At 54.9% G+C, this 14,899-nt stretch overlaps 1 protein-coding gene across 2 annotated transcripts in view; it reads left to right on the top strand.

Annotated features, from left to right (window-relative positions):
• Window positions 1–8,714: 8,714 nt before the first annotated feature.
• ADRB2 (adrenoceptor beta 2) overlaps window positions 8,715–14,899 on the top strand; it is a 36,663-nt gene continuing 30,478 nt past the window's right edge. For both annotated transcript variants that reach the window (XM_074883777.1, XM_074883776.1), the window contains exon 1: window positions 8,715–10,098. In XM_074883777.1, coding sequence (XP_074739878.1) covers window positions 8,925–10,098 — 1,174 coding nt within the window. In that variant the 5' untranslated portion in view covers window positions 8,715–8,924. The remainder of the gene's footprint in view (window positions 10,099–14,899) is intronic.

Raw genomic sequence — 14,899 nt, 5'->3', positions numbered from 1 at the left:
GGGCAGGGCTCAATTCACTGCAGAAATATTTACAGGCACATCAGGAACATTGTATTAATTTCTTTCATTCTGGGGAGAAGGCAAGGAGCCAGCACGTGTTACGCTCGATTCATACATTAAGATCTTCATTATGACTCTTGGTTTACCTGACCTGGCTTTCTGCCGTGCCCTGGGGAGCAGCTCAGCTGCAGTGCAGAAGTCAGAGGTATTTTTGGGGAAGAATGTTTCTAGAACTGGAAACATAAGTGCAGAAAACTCCTCCCGGGGGCGTCTAGCGACATGGAGGTCCCCATGGACTCAAAGAGTTGGAGAAAGATGACTGCGTGACAGGAGTGCGGGCAGAGAGGTTGGGTTCCTGGACAGCTACCCTGCTTTCTGTGCTGACTGCCAGGGCTGGACCATCGCGGCAGCAGCATCTCCAGGGATGCTGTCAAAAAATCCTCAGGCATCATGCACAACCTTTTTTTTTGATGCAAAAAGCTGAGCTTTTGATACTTCCTGGTGAAGTGAGGGAGAGCGTGCCTGTTTTCTGGGGAATGGGGAACAATCCTGGAGGATACAGGGTTCTCAAAACTTTGAGTCTGTGTCTCCATCGAAGAGGTTAATAGCCTGAGTAGGAGAGAAAACCCAGGCCTGCAGGTTGTCTATTTAACTGGTCGGACTTGCAACCATTTTTATCCCAAGTGTTCTGCCGTGAGCTGGCGGAAGGGGCGAATTTGCGTTTGCCAAGGCTAATTTTAGTCAGAGACAGACTTACACCATTTCCCTCAGGGCTAGCTACATTAAAAAAAAAATCAACCACAGATTAAAATCACCCAATTACCATACTATAGCAAATAAAAACACTAGCCAGAGATGTAATCTCACGTGCTATTAAAATGCACTAACACACAAAACACCATTCACAGATACCATCTCTTAGATGAATGCCACACACAATAGCCCATCTAAAAGCGATTACTTACATTGTTTAAGGAGTTACAGTGTTTTTTCTGACATTCCAGAGTGGGCTGGGGTGGGTGAAGAGTCTGGGTGGTCGTGAGACACAAGTACCTTTCGCTTTCATGTGCTGCTCTGAACTTAGCCCGAATTCATTAATGAGCAGAGAAAATGAGGACTCGCTGATGTATAGTAGGCGGGATATGTGATATGAGCTCGGAATGTGTTGCAAATTTCTCCCAGAGCTAGGGAATAAGTTAAACAGGGTTCACCTCAGGTGTCGGGACCAGGCTGAGAGGCGGCAAGAGATGTGTGAGCTATGGAGGCTGACTTCTGCCTACCTTCTTCTGTTGTACACATCGCCTTGACATCCGTGGTCCCCAGTTAGGGAAATCTGTTGATGCTAACCAGCAAAATAAGTATCTTTGCATATTCTAGAGATGTTTGTGTCCAGGACTCTCAGTGTGATCATATTCCTCAAATGCATTCACTTCTAAAGGATCCTCCTGTCCCCCAAATCTTGCATAACACAACTACTGCCTTTCTTTTAGGGAATCGATTCACTTCCATGCTAAGAGAAAAATCTCCATGACAATTCCCACTGCAAATGTCCAGTCTCTCTGTAAAACAGGAAGACTGATGGCTACAGACTGAGGCATTACAAAGAAATGAGGCAAGCCTGGGTTTACCCTAAGCCACTTCTGAACTGTGATTTTCTTTTTCCAGCAAGGTATTTAGGAAAAGGATGCGACCATATATGTTGTAACCACAGAGAAAAACAACCTTTTTAGCACCACCTTGTGAAGTCTGCTCCAAAGGACCTGACAGTCATTAGTGAATGTCCTCTTCAGATGCTTGGAGGAATAAGGATTAATTAATTCTGCCTCACTGAGGGAAAACAGAAAGTTAAGGGCACAATGACTGAAAAGGTCTATGTGATCTAGGAACGAAATGACAAGGACTATAGTCGTTTCTCCTTGTGTGTATTGACACTCCAGGTCTGGAGCCACCTGTGCAAATGCTAAGCACTTGCCCAAGGGCTCAGGAGAGGCTGTAGCTACACAGGGATTGCACAGCTTTTGAAAGGTGCCCACAGGACAGACAGGCATCTGCTGGCAGTGTGGACATGGCAGACTTGACCTACCCATACTCTATCTAGCCAGGGTGCCATCATCTCCAGCATGGGCTGTTCAAATCTGTCCAAGATATTGGCATGGCTGAAGCCCTTCCTCCTGCACCCTTACTGCTGCTGTTGGTCCTTGTGGCCACGCGTTCAGTGCAGAGCTACGGTTAGAGCTCAGCTCCACCTCCTCCTGGCCATCTTCTCCTTCTGCACATCTCAGCTCCCCAGCTGGCTCTGTCCTGCCAGTTGCAGGACACCCAGGCACCAGCTGTTGACTTGGCCTCAGCACATGTCAGACCATGACAAGGGCCTTCCCCACAGTGGAGAAAGTGACTAAACTAAACTAAAATTCCTTGGGTTTGCAGCAGATGAAGAGTGTGCACACAGCACCCACCGTGGCCATGCCACCCTGCAGCAGTGCGTTAGCAAATCCTCCTCTAGGTCTTGAACCATCCCTCAGAGCTGAGGGAAAGCGTGGTCTGACCAGCAGCCACACAAGCTATTTTGGGTTTGATATGCAGCAGATTTGATAAGAAAGCTCTCAGGAAAAAACAAATTTCCTCTTGGACTCAGTAGAACTGGGCACATATTCCGGCACACAGAGTTCCCTTTCCTATAAGCTCATGAGTAGCCTTCTAAAATTAGGAATGAGAGGTGAAGCTCTGGCCCCACTGCAAGCAGGGACCTCTATCCCCAAGACCAGGATTCTCCTTAGGGGTACAGTAGACCCTTGATTGTGGAGAGGTGAAGAGGGCAGAGGGCCCTGTGCTTTCTGTGTTGCTTCCCTGGTGTGCCTCCTATATACATGCCCATTATTTATGTGAGTCAGAGGTTTACACTGCATCAGTGTAGGTGCCATACAATTTGCCTCCTGCTTAATGATACTGAGCATTATCTGAGGAGTTCAGACCACCTTGCAAGAACAAGGGCAGGAAAGAGGCTGGAAGTGAGAAGCAAGGCACCTCAGTACGGCCACAACTCAGTGCATTTGTGTTTGAATCAGACTTGTCTGCCTCACTCTATGAGTGTGTAACTCAGCGTGGCTGCAGCCCAGGCTCCTGTGAAATTATAGCTACATTTATGTAGCCTCATCTGCTCTGTGGCCCCGGGTGCCCATGGCATCTGACTGGTGTCTCCTCTGATCTGCTGGGTGGGGTAATGGGGCAGAAGTCACCTCAGTGCTGATGATGCCTGGAGGATGGGGTGCATTTTGCACTCAAAAAACCTCCACTGTGTGGCAAAATCCCCTGCTGCAGGCTCACACCACGGCTTTGCACCATGCGGGGAAACAAGATACTGGGGAGTGGACAAGAAAAGACTGCTGGCAGCATAGGCTCAGAGGTCATTGCCAGGGACAACTCCAGAGGGAGGTGCGGGCTGGAGACAGTGATCTCCTCTGCTTATGAAAACCATGTTCAATTATGGGAAAAACAGTAATGAGAAGGAAAAAAATCTTGATAACAATCTTTTATCTCTAACTATTATTCTGATGCTCTCTTCTCTTTCCTCTGCTGCCCTCATGTTGTGTCATTTTGTAACCTGTATTCACCATCAGTATTGATTTACAGGCAAGCAGTTCAGTATTTGGCCCAGAGACAATGAATCTCTGGTGTTCAGCTGTTCCAGACAGTGTCATGTTCCATATAAAGTGCCTCAGTTTTCACTGGGGTCATTGCTCATATTCAGCAGTTTCCTTTTTCCTTGGTCTAGTGTAAAAAAAAAAAAAAAAAAAAAAAAGACAATAACTGCCTCCCTACAAATCCAGAGGTTAATATTAATAGCCCTGATCTCCCACACTCAGCAGATGCCCTGGGAGATGCACAGAGAGGACCAGAGGATCCTGCCCGTCTTGGTGCAAGGTGATTGATTTCCCCCCTTGCTCAGTTTCCTTTCACACCTCCGTGACACCCTCCCATGGGAGGATGTGGGGATGGGCACTCTTTAACAGCAGTAGCGCCCGTGCAAGCCTTAGGGATCCTCCCGTGTCAGAAGGGTGCTGTCTCAGGCACTTCACACCATCCTGCAGCCCCCAGAGTGGAGGAGAGCCCCTCCGCCACCCCGACCCCCTGCGGAGCACGAGGTGGGCACGGTCCTCCGGGGCGTTGGGACTGGGGATGGCTGCCCAAGGGTGGAGGTGGCAGCAACTCCCCTGTCAAAAAGAAGCAGGAGTGTTTGTGTCCCTTCTGCTGTCCTCCCTGCTGCAGGTGGGTGCCAAGGGGAGCCCTGGGCTTCTCCTTACTGCTGCGGGCTCCTGGAGCAAGGAGAGGCCCCAGGCCCCCACCCGGCCGTGCAGGGAGCTCCAAGAGAGAAACAAGCAAACAAAAATCCCCCACTTTATCACTCGAACCCTAACTTCTAATTGCACTGCTGTTCCAAACAAGCATAAATGAGAGATTAACGGGGAGCTGTGAGTCACGGGTGGCTCCCCCTCACGGCTTATAAAGCAAGAGAGGAGGAGAAATCAAGAGCCAGGAGGCTGCGCTGCTGCTACCACAGCTAACCTGCCGAAAGCTCCCTGACCCCAGCCAAGCTGCTCTGAAGCAGAAGAATGAGCAAGCCAAAAGCCCCCAGAGGAAGGCAGAGGTGACCCACAGAAAGTGTCCCCATCTCTCTTCCCCCAGGCCGGTGAGCAGCCCCAACACAGCACTGCTGCAGCACTGCCGAGGGCCCACTGACGGCCAAAGCCAGGCACATGCAAACAAATGCAGTGGAAAAAAGGGGAAAAGCAGAACGAAGCCTCTCCGAGCAGGCAGTGCCAGAGTGCCCGAAGGGTGCCTGGCGTGGCTCAGGCCAGGGTGGGCTGCCCACCCACAGCAGGGGCTGGTGCTGATCCGCAGCCACAGAAAGAGGAATTGCTTCCATGCTGTCTGCACGCAGCTTCTGCTGCTCGACAGCCCTCCCCGCAGTGGCATACCAGACAAGTACTGTTACTTATTGGTTCTCTGCAAGAAGAGAATTTTACAAATTCCTCTCCTGTCAGACACTGTGTTGAAGACTGTCACTTCTGAGCGCTTGCCAAAGGCCTGATCTGGCCAGCTGCTTAATATCAGGGTGCTTCATGCGTTCCAGTTTGTGACAAGCATCTGGATAGGCAGGGTTAAGGCCATCATCCCAGCTAGTCACAGTCCTGAGGAAGGTCTTGCATGCCCAAAAGCCTGGCTGTTTTTTCCAATTATGTCAGCTGGGCTAATAAAAGTGATTATTTCTTTCTACCAACCCTGCCTTTCTCATTGATCCCACAGGCCGTTCTTCAAATGTCACTCAGCAAGGAGGGAGCACACATCCAATTATAAAAAGAGAAAAGATTAGCGTGATGACAAAGCAGTGGGGTCAGTGGTGCAGATGTGCTGCACAAAACAAATGAGACATGCCCGGTTTTGATGCCCTCCAAGCCCAAGGAACCCAGAAGGCGGCATTTTGGTGTGGGCTGGGGCTCTCCCCAGTACTTTAGGCAGCGTAAGTGCAAACTTAACTGTCTTCCTAACCTCTCCTCTGAGGTTTGGTACTGTATTTGCTTAAATAAGAAGCCTTGAACTTGCTAGAAAGCTAATAACTACTCAAAAGCACAGATAAAGACATACAAACCTCAAAAGCAACTTGGACTTTGGGTGACGAAATTTATTTTTATGTGGGGCAAATTCCTGCTTTTATTTTGAACCTGTGGTCACTAGTCCCACTTGGTGTGGGTCATGGCTGCATAGCCAAGGGCAAAAGTCAGCTCAAGCCATGGGCCAACCCCAACACACCTTGCTTAGGTGAACGAAGAGTGCCAACACAAGCAAGAGCTGCAGAATCCAGGAAGAAAAATCAGCCTTTCTCTGCTTCCTCCAGCATACTCTGTTAACCAAAGAAGAGGTTTAGGCTTCTTTGAATACAGTAAAACAAAGGCAAAATATTTAGATGTAAGCTTGGCTGACTGATTTCTGCACCCTGGGCCACAAAGACTTCCAGTGTCCTGAAGCAGGCTCTGGAGAGGAATGTAGGAATGTTACCAGGGATGTGCAGGACATACAGATGCCTTTGATACAGCACTTGTTACGAAGCAGAGAACGTAGCTTTGTCTGTCCCAGAGCTGATGGGTCCCACCAATCCCCAAACCTGCTTCTCCTCCTTTCAAGACCCAGTGCTTCATGTGAGGATAAACATTTGTATGTCTATTAGGATAGGGGACCTAATGCTTTTTGAATGCTTCAATTTGGTGTCAGAGTATTCCCAGATGTTTATCTAACCCACAGGAAACATCACAGCAAACTTGACAGGTTATTACCAGAAACTTGAGAACTTTCTAGAGCTTTCTGATCAGCTCTTAAAAAAGAAGAGGGAACAGGGACCTGAGGATGATGTGTAGCTCCCACACCTTCTGCTTTTCCTTCCCTGTTCTCCTCTGCTCTCCCATTATTGCATCTCATCTACACCTTTGCTTTTCCCTCAGCTTTTTGCCGTGCTTCCCCCGCAAGATGAGTGCTGCTGGCCCCGGGACAGAGCGGGTGTGCAGGGGCCTGTGTGCACGGGAGCTGGGGTACGGGTATTGCACCCAGCAGGTGCCAACTGAGCCTGTGTCTGCGTGCGGGCCAGGCCCTCAGCTGGTGTGAAGTCTGTGAACGCCAGTGGAGTGCTACAGGCTCACCCCGGCTGGTTACAGTTGTACGTACCCGTTGGTGTGTGTGGGAAACGTATGGCCTCATTTATCTCAGTGGTGGGCAGGGAAACTCTGGTAATGAGGTAAGGTCATCAGCACTGCACATGTGGCTTCTCCAAATGCCCCTGCTCTCCAAAGGCTGCGTGTGTCTGCAGTGGGAAGGGGTGCCCTGTGGGCCTTCTGTTCATATTTCTTCATTTTTAAAACCTCTGAAGTGTTCGGATGCAGAAGTGGAGCGTGGAAACAGTGCAGGGAAGCCACTAGTTAAGGAAGATCCCTGCCTAGACAGAAACCTCATACCACTGAAACTGTCTTTCATCTCATTTCCTGATTCCACCACCTCATTTGCCCCTCTGTTTTAAACCACAAAGCTTCCTCTCTGTATACCCGGCTCTTCTCTCTAAATAGCTGTGGTGGAGCTGGAGCACGACATGGACACCCAGCAGGCCATGGCGCAGGGCCGGGGGGGCAAAGGCTGCTCCCCACCGCAGCCCAGCTGCCGCAGCCAGCACCCAGCCCTTGGCTCTGTGGCACGGCCTCGCCATGAGGGAAAAATGAGGCAGAATCATGAAGCCCTGTAAGACTCCGGCAGCTGATGTGTTTCAAATCAGATTTAACATTAGAAACTGTTTAATTGCTAACAAAGGCAGGAGTCCTCCACCGCCTCTGCCATGGGAGAGCCATGGTGCAGCACCCAAGCAACGAGACACTGGCCTGAGCCTAATTCTGGTACAGCCGGTGGCTTGGGGGTAAATGTGGGCAAAAGCAACTCTTTCTATTCTCCCTTTCTGTGGCACAGGGCAATTTTAGAACCAGAGCCATCAGGCTTCACTGTCACCTCCACAAGCCCCCCCCTGGAGCCTGCAGGCAGTGTGAGGTATCTCCGTGGGAGAGCAGCATGAGGCTGGACAGTGTCAGTACGGAGCAATGGGCAGAAATGAAACTCCAGCGGTGGCATTATCTCCCGTTAGGCTAAAAGGAAGTTTGCAGGATTCTTTAGTCCTTATTTAGCAAATCTGTTTGCTTTGGAGGGAAATACTCGTGATAGTGTCCGGGGCTAACCGCATGGCTGGCTGCAGTGTGGCAGACCGCAGTGCGCAGCCGTCGCACAGCCAGGCCAGCGCTCCCAGGGCAGTTGAGGGGTGTCTGTGCCCTTTGACCAGCTCCGGGATTTGTGGGGCTGCAGCTCCAGCACGTGGATGCACCCCACTGCCCTGACTGCCTGGGTGCCAGCCAGGGTGCTGGGCTGGGGGGTGAAGCCACAGCAACGGTGCTGGGCTGGGGGCAGCAGGGACGGAGACGTGGGTGACATCGGGGCACAAAGTGTCACCAGTGAGGATGGGGGCTCTCGGGAAAGGCAAACCCCGGCGCCCAGCCAGGGACAAGGTCTCCATGAGCAGCAGCGTCCTCAGGATTTTCCTGGTGCCACGCGTCCTGGAGACACCCCGGGGCAGGGAGCACACAGGCTGCGCGGGTGGGGTGGGAGGTGTGGGGACACCCCGGGGCAGCGTGCGGGGTGGGGTGCGGGGGTGCGCGTGGGGCAAGGGGTTGCAGGGACACGCCTGAGGCAGGGAGCGCGCGTGGGGCACTGGTAGGCGGAGGGCACGGGACACGGCAGGGCAGGGCGGGCAGCACGCGGGGGTGCGTGTGGGGTGGGAGACACTGGGACACCCCGGGGCGGGGAGCACGCGTGGGCAGGACGGGGGGGGGGGGGGGCGGCGCGGGGAAACCGCGGGGGGGGGGGGGGGGGGGGGGCGAGGAGCAGGGGCAGCCCCCGGGTGGGGAGCACGCGTGGAGCATGGGGGCAGCGCGGGGATGGAGCACGCGTGGCCGGGACACGCGTGGGGCACGGGGGGGGTGGGGGGTGCGAGGTGCGCGCGGGGCGCGGCGCGGGCCGCCATTGGCTGTGGCGGGCTGATGTCACCGCCCTGTCGCTATAAGCTCCGCGGCGCCCAAGGGGCCGGGGGAGTCGGGCGGGCGCGCGGCCGCCGCGCGCGGGACGGGACGGGACGGGACGGGACGGGACGGAACGGGACGGAACCGAACCGAACCGAACCAAACCGAACCGAATCGCAGCGGAGCGGGTCGGAGGGGTCCCAGGCACGCCCAGCTCGCCCCGCTCCCGCCGTCCCGTATGCGCGGCGCCCGGCGCAGCGCTGCCGCGGAGGAGCCCTAGGCAAAGCCGAGCCCCCGCCGCTTGCCCGGGGGGCTGCTGGGGGGGCCATGGGGGTGGCTGGCACCGAACTGCCCGGCGGCAACGTCAGCGCCAACCAGAGCGCCGCTGACCCCACGCTGTCGCGGGACGTGTGGATGGTGGGCATGGGGATCCTCATGTCGGTGATCGTGCTGGCCATCGTCTTCGGCAACGTGCTGGTGATCACCGCCATCGCCCGGTTCCAGCGCCTGCAGACTGTCACCAACTACTTCATCACCTCGCTGGCCTGTGCTGACCTGGTGATGGGGCTGGCCGTGGTGCCCTTCGGCGCCAGCCACATCATCATGGAGATGTGGAAGTTTGGGAACTTCTGGTGCGAGTTCTGGACCTCCTTGGACGTGCTGTGCGTCACGGCCAGCATTGAGACCCTCTGCGTCATTGCCGTGGACCGGTACTTTGCCATCACCTCCCCTTTCAAGTACCAGAGCCTGCTGACCAAGAGCAAGGCACGCGTAGTCATCCTCGTGGTGTGGGTGGTCTCAGCTCTCACCTCCTTCTTGCCCATCCAAATGCACTGGTACCGGGCAGACCGTGACGAGGCCATCCTGTGCTATGAGAAGGACACTTGCTGCGACTTTTTCACCAACCAAGCCTATGCCATCGCCTCCTCCATCATCTCCTTCTACCTGCCGCTCGTGGTCATGGTATTTGTGTACGCCAGGGTCTTCCAGGTGGCCAAGAAGCAGCTGCAGAAGATAGATAGGAGCGAGGGGAGGTTTCACATCCAGAACAAGGAGCAGGAGCAGAAAGGGGGAGCCGGGCACCGCCGCTCCTCCAAGTTCTTCCTGAAGGAACACAAGGCCCTCAAGACCCTGGGCATCATCATGGGCACCTTCACACTGTGCTGGCTGCCCTTCTTCATCGTCAACATCGTGCACGTCATCCAGGACGACATCATACCCAAGTATGTGTACATTCTCTTGAACTGGCTGGGCTATGTCAACTCTGCCTTCAACCCACTCATCTACTGCCGGAGCCCGGACTTCAGGTACGCCTTCCAGGAGCTCCTGTGCCTCCGCAGGTCCGCCCTGAAGATGTATGCCAATGGCTACTCAAACAGCAACGGCAAAAGCGACTACAACGAGGAGGACAACGGCTACCCCCTGGCATCGGATAAAACCTGCGAGCTGCTCTGTGAAGAGGGCTCCTTCCCCCACCCCGAGGACTTTTTGCACTGCAAAGGTACTGTGCCGAGCGGGTAGCTGCGAGACGCGATGGGCTCTGGCGTGGCACACATCGGTTAGGAAGAGGAGCCTTTCTAAGGAAAAACAAACCGCCCCTTAATAATACAATGATCCTCTTCTAGAGCGCACCTAAAATCTAATGGCTGGAAGCAAACCTGCGGGCGGGGGGGTTGCCCCGGGCTGGGTGCGGTTTGCCTGTTGAGCGGTACGACGTGGGTCCCTTGAGCAGGGGGAGGGTGGTGGTGGGGTTTGAGGCTGTGCAGAAAGCTCGTCCCCGTGGCCCGTGTTGAACTACCCCATGACCTTGCTGTGAGCTGCCGGCGGCTGCTGCGGGAGCGCCGTGCGGGGGGCGGGAGCGGGCAGGGGGGACTCCCCCCGCCCCGGCGGCAGCAGCGGCAGGCTTCCCGGCTCCCCTCGCATGACCGAGCTGGTGGCCGTGGGCCCCCTCCCCGGCCGAGAGGGCAACCTCGGGCCGTGGTGCCAGTGTTGTCCAGCCCGGGGGACGGTGCGGAGATGGCACCCTGCGACAAATCCCCCCGGGAAGGGATGCTGGGAGCGGGGCTGAGCGCTGCTCGGCAGGGCTGGGTGGGATCCGCGGCTGTTGCCGTCAGTGGGACAGTTTAAACAACGCCCAGAAACAACCAGTGCGTTTTTCGCCAAGTGCTATAGGACTTTCTGGTGAAATAATAATAATAATAGAAATAAATGGACCGTTTGCCCAGAATGTGAGACTCTGACTGTGGGACTCAAGAATGTGGTACTGGGAAGTCGGGTGAAATGCTGCTACAACCACAGACCATCCTTTTGTTGAGGCTTTTATACAGCCCAGTTTGTTTTAACTACAAGTCTCAAATGACAGCGAGCCCGAGGGGGTGGGAAGGGAGGAGGCTTTTCATTTTCTGTGGCAGACTGGAAGCACAGCTCTAGCCGCGGGACGGCTGTAGGTTAGTTGGTTGGTTTGTTGAGGTGGTTTTTTTTCCCCCTTGCAGTAGGCTTCGCATTTTGTTCCCGGGTTGCAAGAGCTGGCGGCGGGCGCGCAGGGCTGTCAGGGGGGCGGCAGACACGGGCGGGCAGGTGTGAGACGGGGACAGGGACGGGGACGGGGACAGGGACGGGGACAGCACTGCTGCCGAGAGCTTGCTCTGTGAAAGTCCCGAGCTGGAGGGAAGCGGAGGTCGGCGGTGGTTGAGGGGGCAATGGAGCTTCCCCCATCGCCCCCACCCGCGGCTGCTGTGCGGAGGGCTGGACGCGAGGGCCGGGAGGGTGTGCAAGTGCGGGGTCTTTCCAGGAACACTCGGGAGAGGTGGGGGGAAACGGTGCTCACGGGACCTCTCGGCGCTCCGTGGGGCCGTGGTGTCCCGCGGGGGGATGCTCGGGCACCGTGTGTGTGCGGGCTCTTCTCCCCTCCCCACCCCGCACTCGCCCCGCACTACGGGGCTTCCGCTTGCGCTGCGGCTCGGGCCGTGCCGTGGTCCGCGTGTGGCGTCGGGGGGTCGCGGGGGCCCCGGCAGAGCTGGCTTTTGCAAATGCAGTGGGGTGAGCGGCTGCACGCCGGCAGCCGAGTCCCCCGGGCTGGTACCCCCCGCCTCAGGCGGCAGCGGGGGCTTGGGGCAGCGCTGCAAGCGTGCACTGTCCTGGGGCGGTCGGAGGCTGGGAGGGGGGATGGAGCCGCGGCTCTGGCTGCCGACACCTCTTTGCAGTCCCCGTGTGGCCCTGGCTCTTTGGCAGCTCTGAGAAAGAATTGCCCCAGGCGCTGGGACCTAAAAGGGCAGCCCCAGGGAGCCTGGAGGGGAATCCCCCCTGGAACGGCAGTGCGGGGTGGGGGGGATCGCTGCTGCTCTCTGCTGCGGCTGCTGCAAGGTGCAGGGCAGCGACAAACTCCTCGGGCTCTCACACCCCTCATGGTAAAAACTCCACCTGGCTTTTGTGGGGCCGGGGTCTGGCAACTCCTAGTGCTCCTTTCTTTCCCAAAACTGTCTTGGTCCTGCTAGGAAAGGGTGCAGGGAAGGAGGAACAGCGGTAAGAGCCCTCGCCTCCTCTAGCCCTGCGGTGGGTGCTGGCTCAGCTCCGCCGGCCGCCGCTCCGGCTCAGCACCACAGCAGAGGCAGAGCCCTTCCCTCCTGCCTCTCGCTCTCTCCTTTGATGCCTGCGCCTGCCTGTGCCCTCACCGGCTGCCTTGGGGGGATTGTCAGCGGGGCCCCAAGTCCTTGGAGTGTGAGTGCGAGCTGGGCCCAGGAGGGGTGTGATGACGTGGTACGCTGCGTGAGGGCCCAGGTCGGCAAAAGCATTCGCTCCTCAGATAAAGATGAAGAGGCTGTCCGGGGGGGACCCGGGCCGGGCGGGCAGGTGCTCTTTGCTTCCCACCGCCCAGGGACTGCAGTGCCAGAGGCCGGTGGGCTGTGGAGCCCGTGTTGTACACCCGCTCCGGCTGGAGATGCACTTCAGCTCTGTGCGGGCCATGATTATTATTCAGGGGGAAGTGAAAATTAAGTTCTTGATTGTAGCAGTCGATATCTCCAGGGGTGTTCAATCTCCTCCGTTTTTAATCTTACCAGTCACTTGCCATATTTTGCCATGGCCAGGGGCAGCACAGGTTAGCGGGTAGCAAGGAGGTGTCCCCCAGTGACAGCGAGTTCCTGACTGGGGGCCAGGCCAGGCTACAGCAGGCTCAGCAGCCAAACTCCCACCCACGCTGGGGCAGGAGCCTCCGGTACAAAGAAATCCAGCGTCCACATTTCAGTTGCTGTCTATATTTTTACTATTATTAATTATTTGCGTTTCAATAGCACATGGGGACCAGGGATTTGTTGTCCAAATAATTGCTTTATTTGTTTGGCTGGCTATGTTCATACTTCAGATGCTGTGGCTGTATGTAGCCCAAGCTGAGAGATGAGCAAGTGACTAATTGCAGAACCACTACAGCATCCAAAGTACTTGGATGGGGAAGGGGCAGGGACGTTGGGCTGTTTGTAGTGGGCAGTTGACCTCAGTACTGCAATGCTCAGTTAAATGTTAGGAAACCACAGGCTTGCAGTGAAGTCTGAATGGTGAAGAACTGTTTTCTTTCCTCTAAGGCAACATTAGTAAAACTGGTGAAGTACAAACTGCATGGTTCTGGAGGGCAGCTGGAATTGAAACAGGGAAACGTTGGAGGAGAAAATACTGTGGCACCGCCAAAGCCAAACTGTCAAACCTTTCCTGTTCCGTGGTTGAAAAAGAAAAGCTGTGTAAAGGAATCCTTTGGCCTGTTAAAGTATTTTATACTAAAAAGATAATTTTATAGATACATGCTTGGCATTAAAAAATGGAACATTTAAGTTCGGACACTAGCTGCTTAAATTGATTTTAGGATACTTAGGAATTTACCCTATCAGAGAGCTGGCTCAGGTTAAATACATCTGATAAAAACACACTGTGGTGACTTCATCTGAGGAAAATCACTGTGACAAAATACCAAATCCTTACTGCAAACAGAGCAGCTTCTGTGCTGCTGGTTTGTACCTTATGCCACTGCCACAAAGGTGGATAGAGCACGGGTGGGACACTGGCCACCCCCTGGGTGTCAGTGTGTCCAGCTAACTGGCATTTTACAGTACATTCCCTGCTTTTAGCCACTTTGGCCAAACAGATTGTTATTGTTTTTAAAGTCTTAGTCAAGATTGAGCGTCACAAACACAGCTTTTGTGTTGTTACAAAATACCGTCCTCGCCGTAGGTCCTGGTTGTGATTTAGGCAGCTGTAGTTTCCACATCAGGATCTGTCTTTGCTTTGTCCTCCAAAACAGGCAGAGTATCGAGAGCTGCTGTGTTATGTCAGTCCTTTGCCTCTTGGGAGCATTCCTGGAGAGCTTTTGCTTTCTGGGAAGCCAGGCCTTGAAATACAACCTGCTGCTTGCCCAGCAGTGGGGAGGTGTGGAAGTGCCAGGGCAGCTGGCAGAGGGGACGGGGTCTGGGTGCAGATCCCCACCTGTGAGTGCGACTCGAGCATCCCTTGAGGACTGGCTGTTCCCAAAGCACCTCATATCCCAAACTGTTCGGCAATTCCGGATGCGCAGCATTGCCCGTCAGTGCATATCGCATTGCTGCGGGGTGTCGGGGTGGGCACATGGAGCCTGGCTGTGCCTGCCCCAGCCTCGCCTGTGGAGCCGGGCCCACACCTTGTGGCCTCCCCTGTGGTTCAGGTGAAGGTGACATCCCTGCCTAAGGGCTCTGCCGAGGCAGTGGGTAGGCAGAGAGGGAGGGAAGAGACTGAAGTTACCAAATGCACCCAATTCTTTGATAATAGGCCAGAAATTAGTAGCGTAGAAAGGAGAGCCCAGCTTCTCTGGAGAGGGAACGGATGTATGAGCAGGCACACAACGTGCTTTTCAGCTCTCCCACGTCACAGCCACTGGGCTTTTCAAAGGGTTTATTTATGTATTTATTTACTATAAGGGACACGTGTTTCCCGTAGAGGGGAGGGTATTGACAGGGCTGGCTAGGAGTAAACAACAGGCTGCACTCAAGATGATCTGCTCCACAACCTTCCCCAGCATCGAGGTCAGGCTGACAGGCCTGTGGTTCCCTGGATCCTCCTTCCAGCCCTTCTTGTAGATGAACATCTCATTTGCTAACCTCCAGTCAACTGGGACCTCCCCGGTTAGCCAGGACTGCTGACAAATGATGGAGAGTGGCTTGGTGAGCGGTCCTGCCATCTCCTTCAGTAGCCTTGGGTGGATCCCATCTGGCCCCAGAGACTTGTGTGCGTCTTAAGTGGTTTAGCAGGTCGTTAACCATTTCCCCTTGGATTATGGGGGTTTC

This window comes from Strix uralensis, chromosome 14, assembly GCF_047716275.1.
Source record: "Strix uralensis isolate ZFMK-TIS-50842 chromosome 14, bStrUra1, whole genome shotgun sequence".
NCBI classification, from domain to species: domain Eukaryota; kingdom Metazoa; phylum Chordata; class Aves; order Strigiformes; family Strigidae; genus Strix; species Strix uralensis.
Note: the sequence above shows the minus strand (reverse complement) of the source record. Positions and strands in the feature narration are given on the sequence as shown.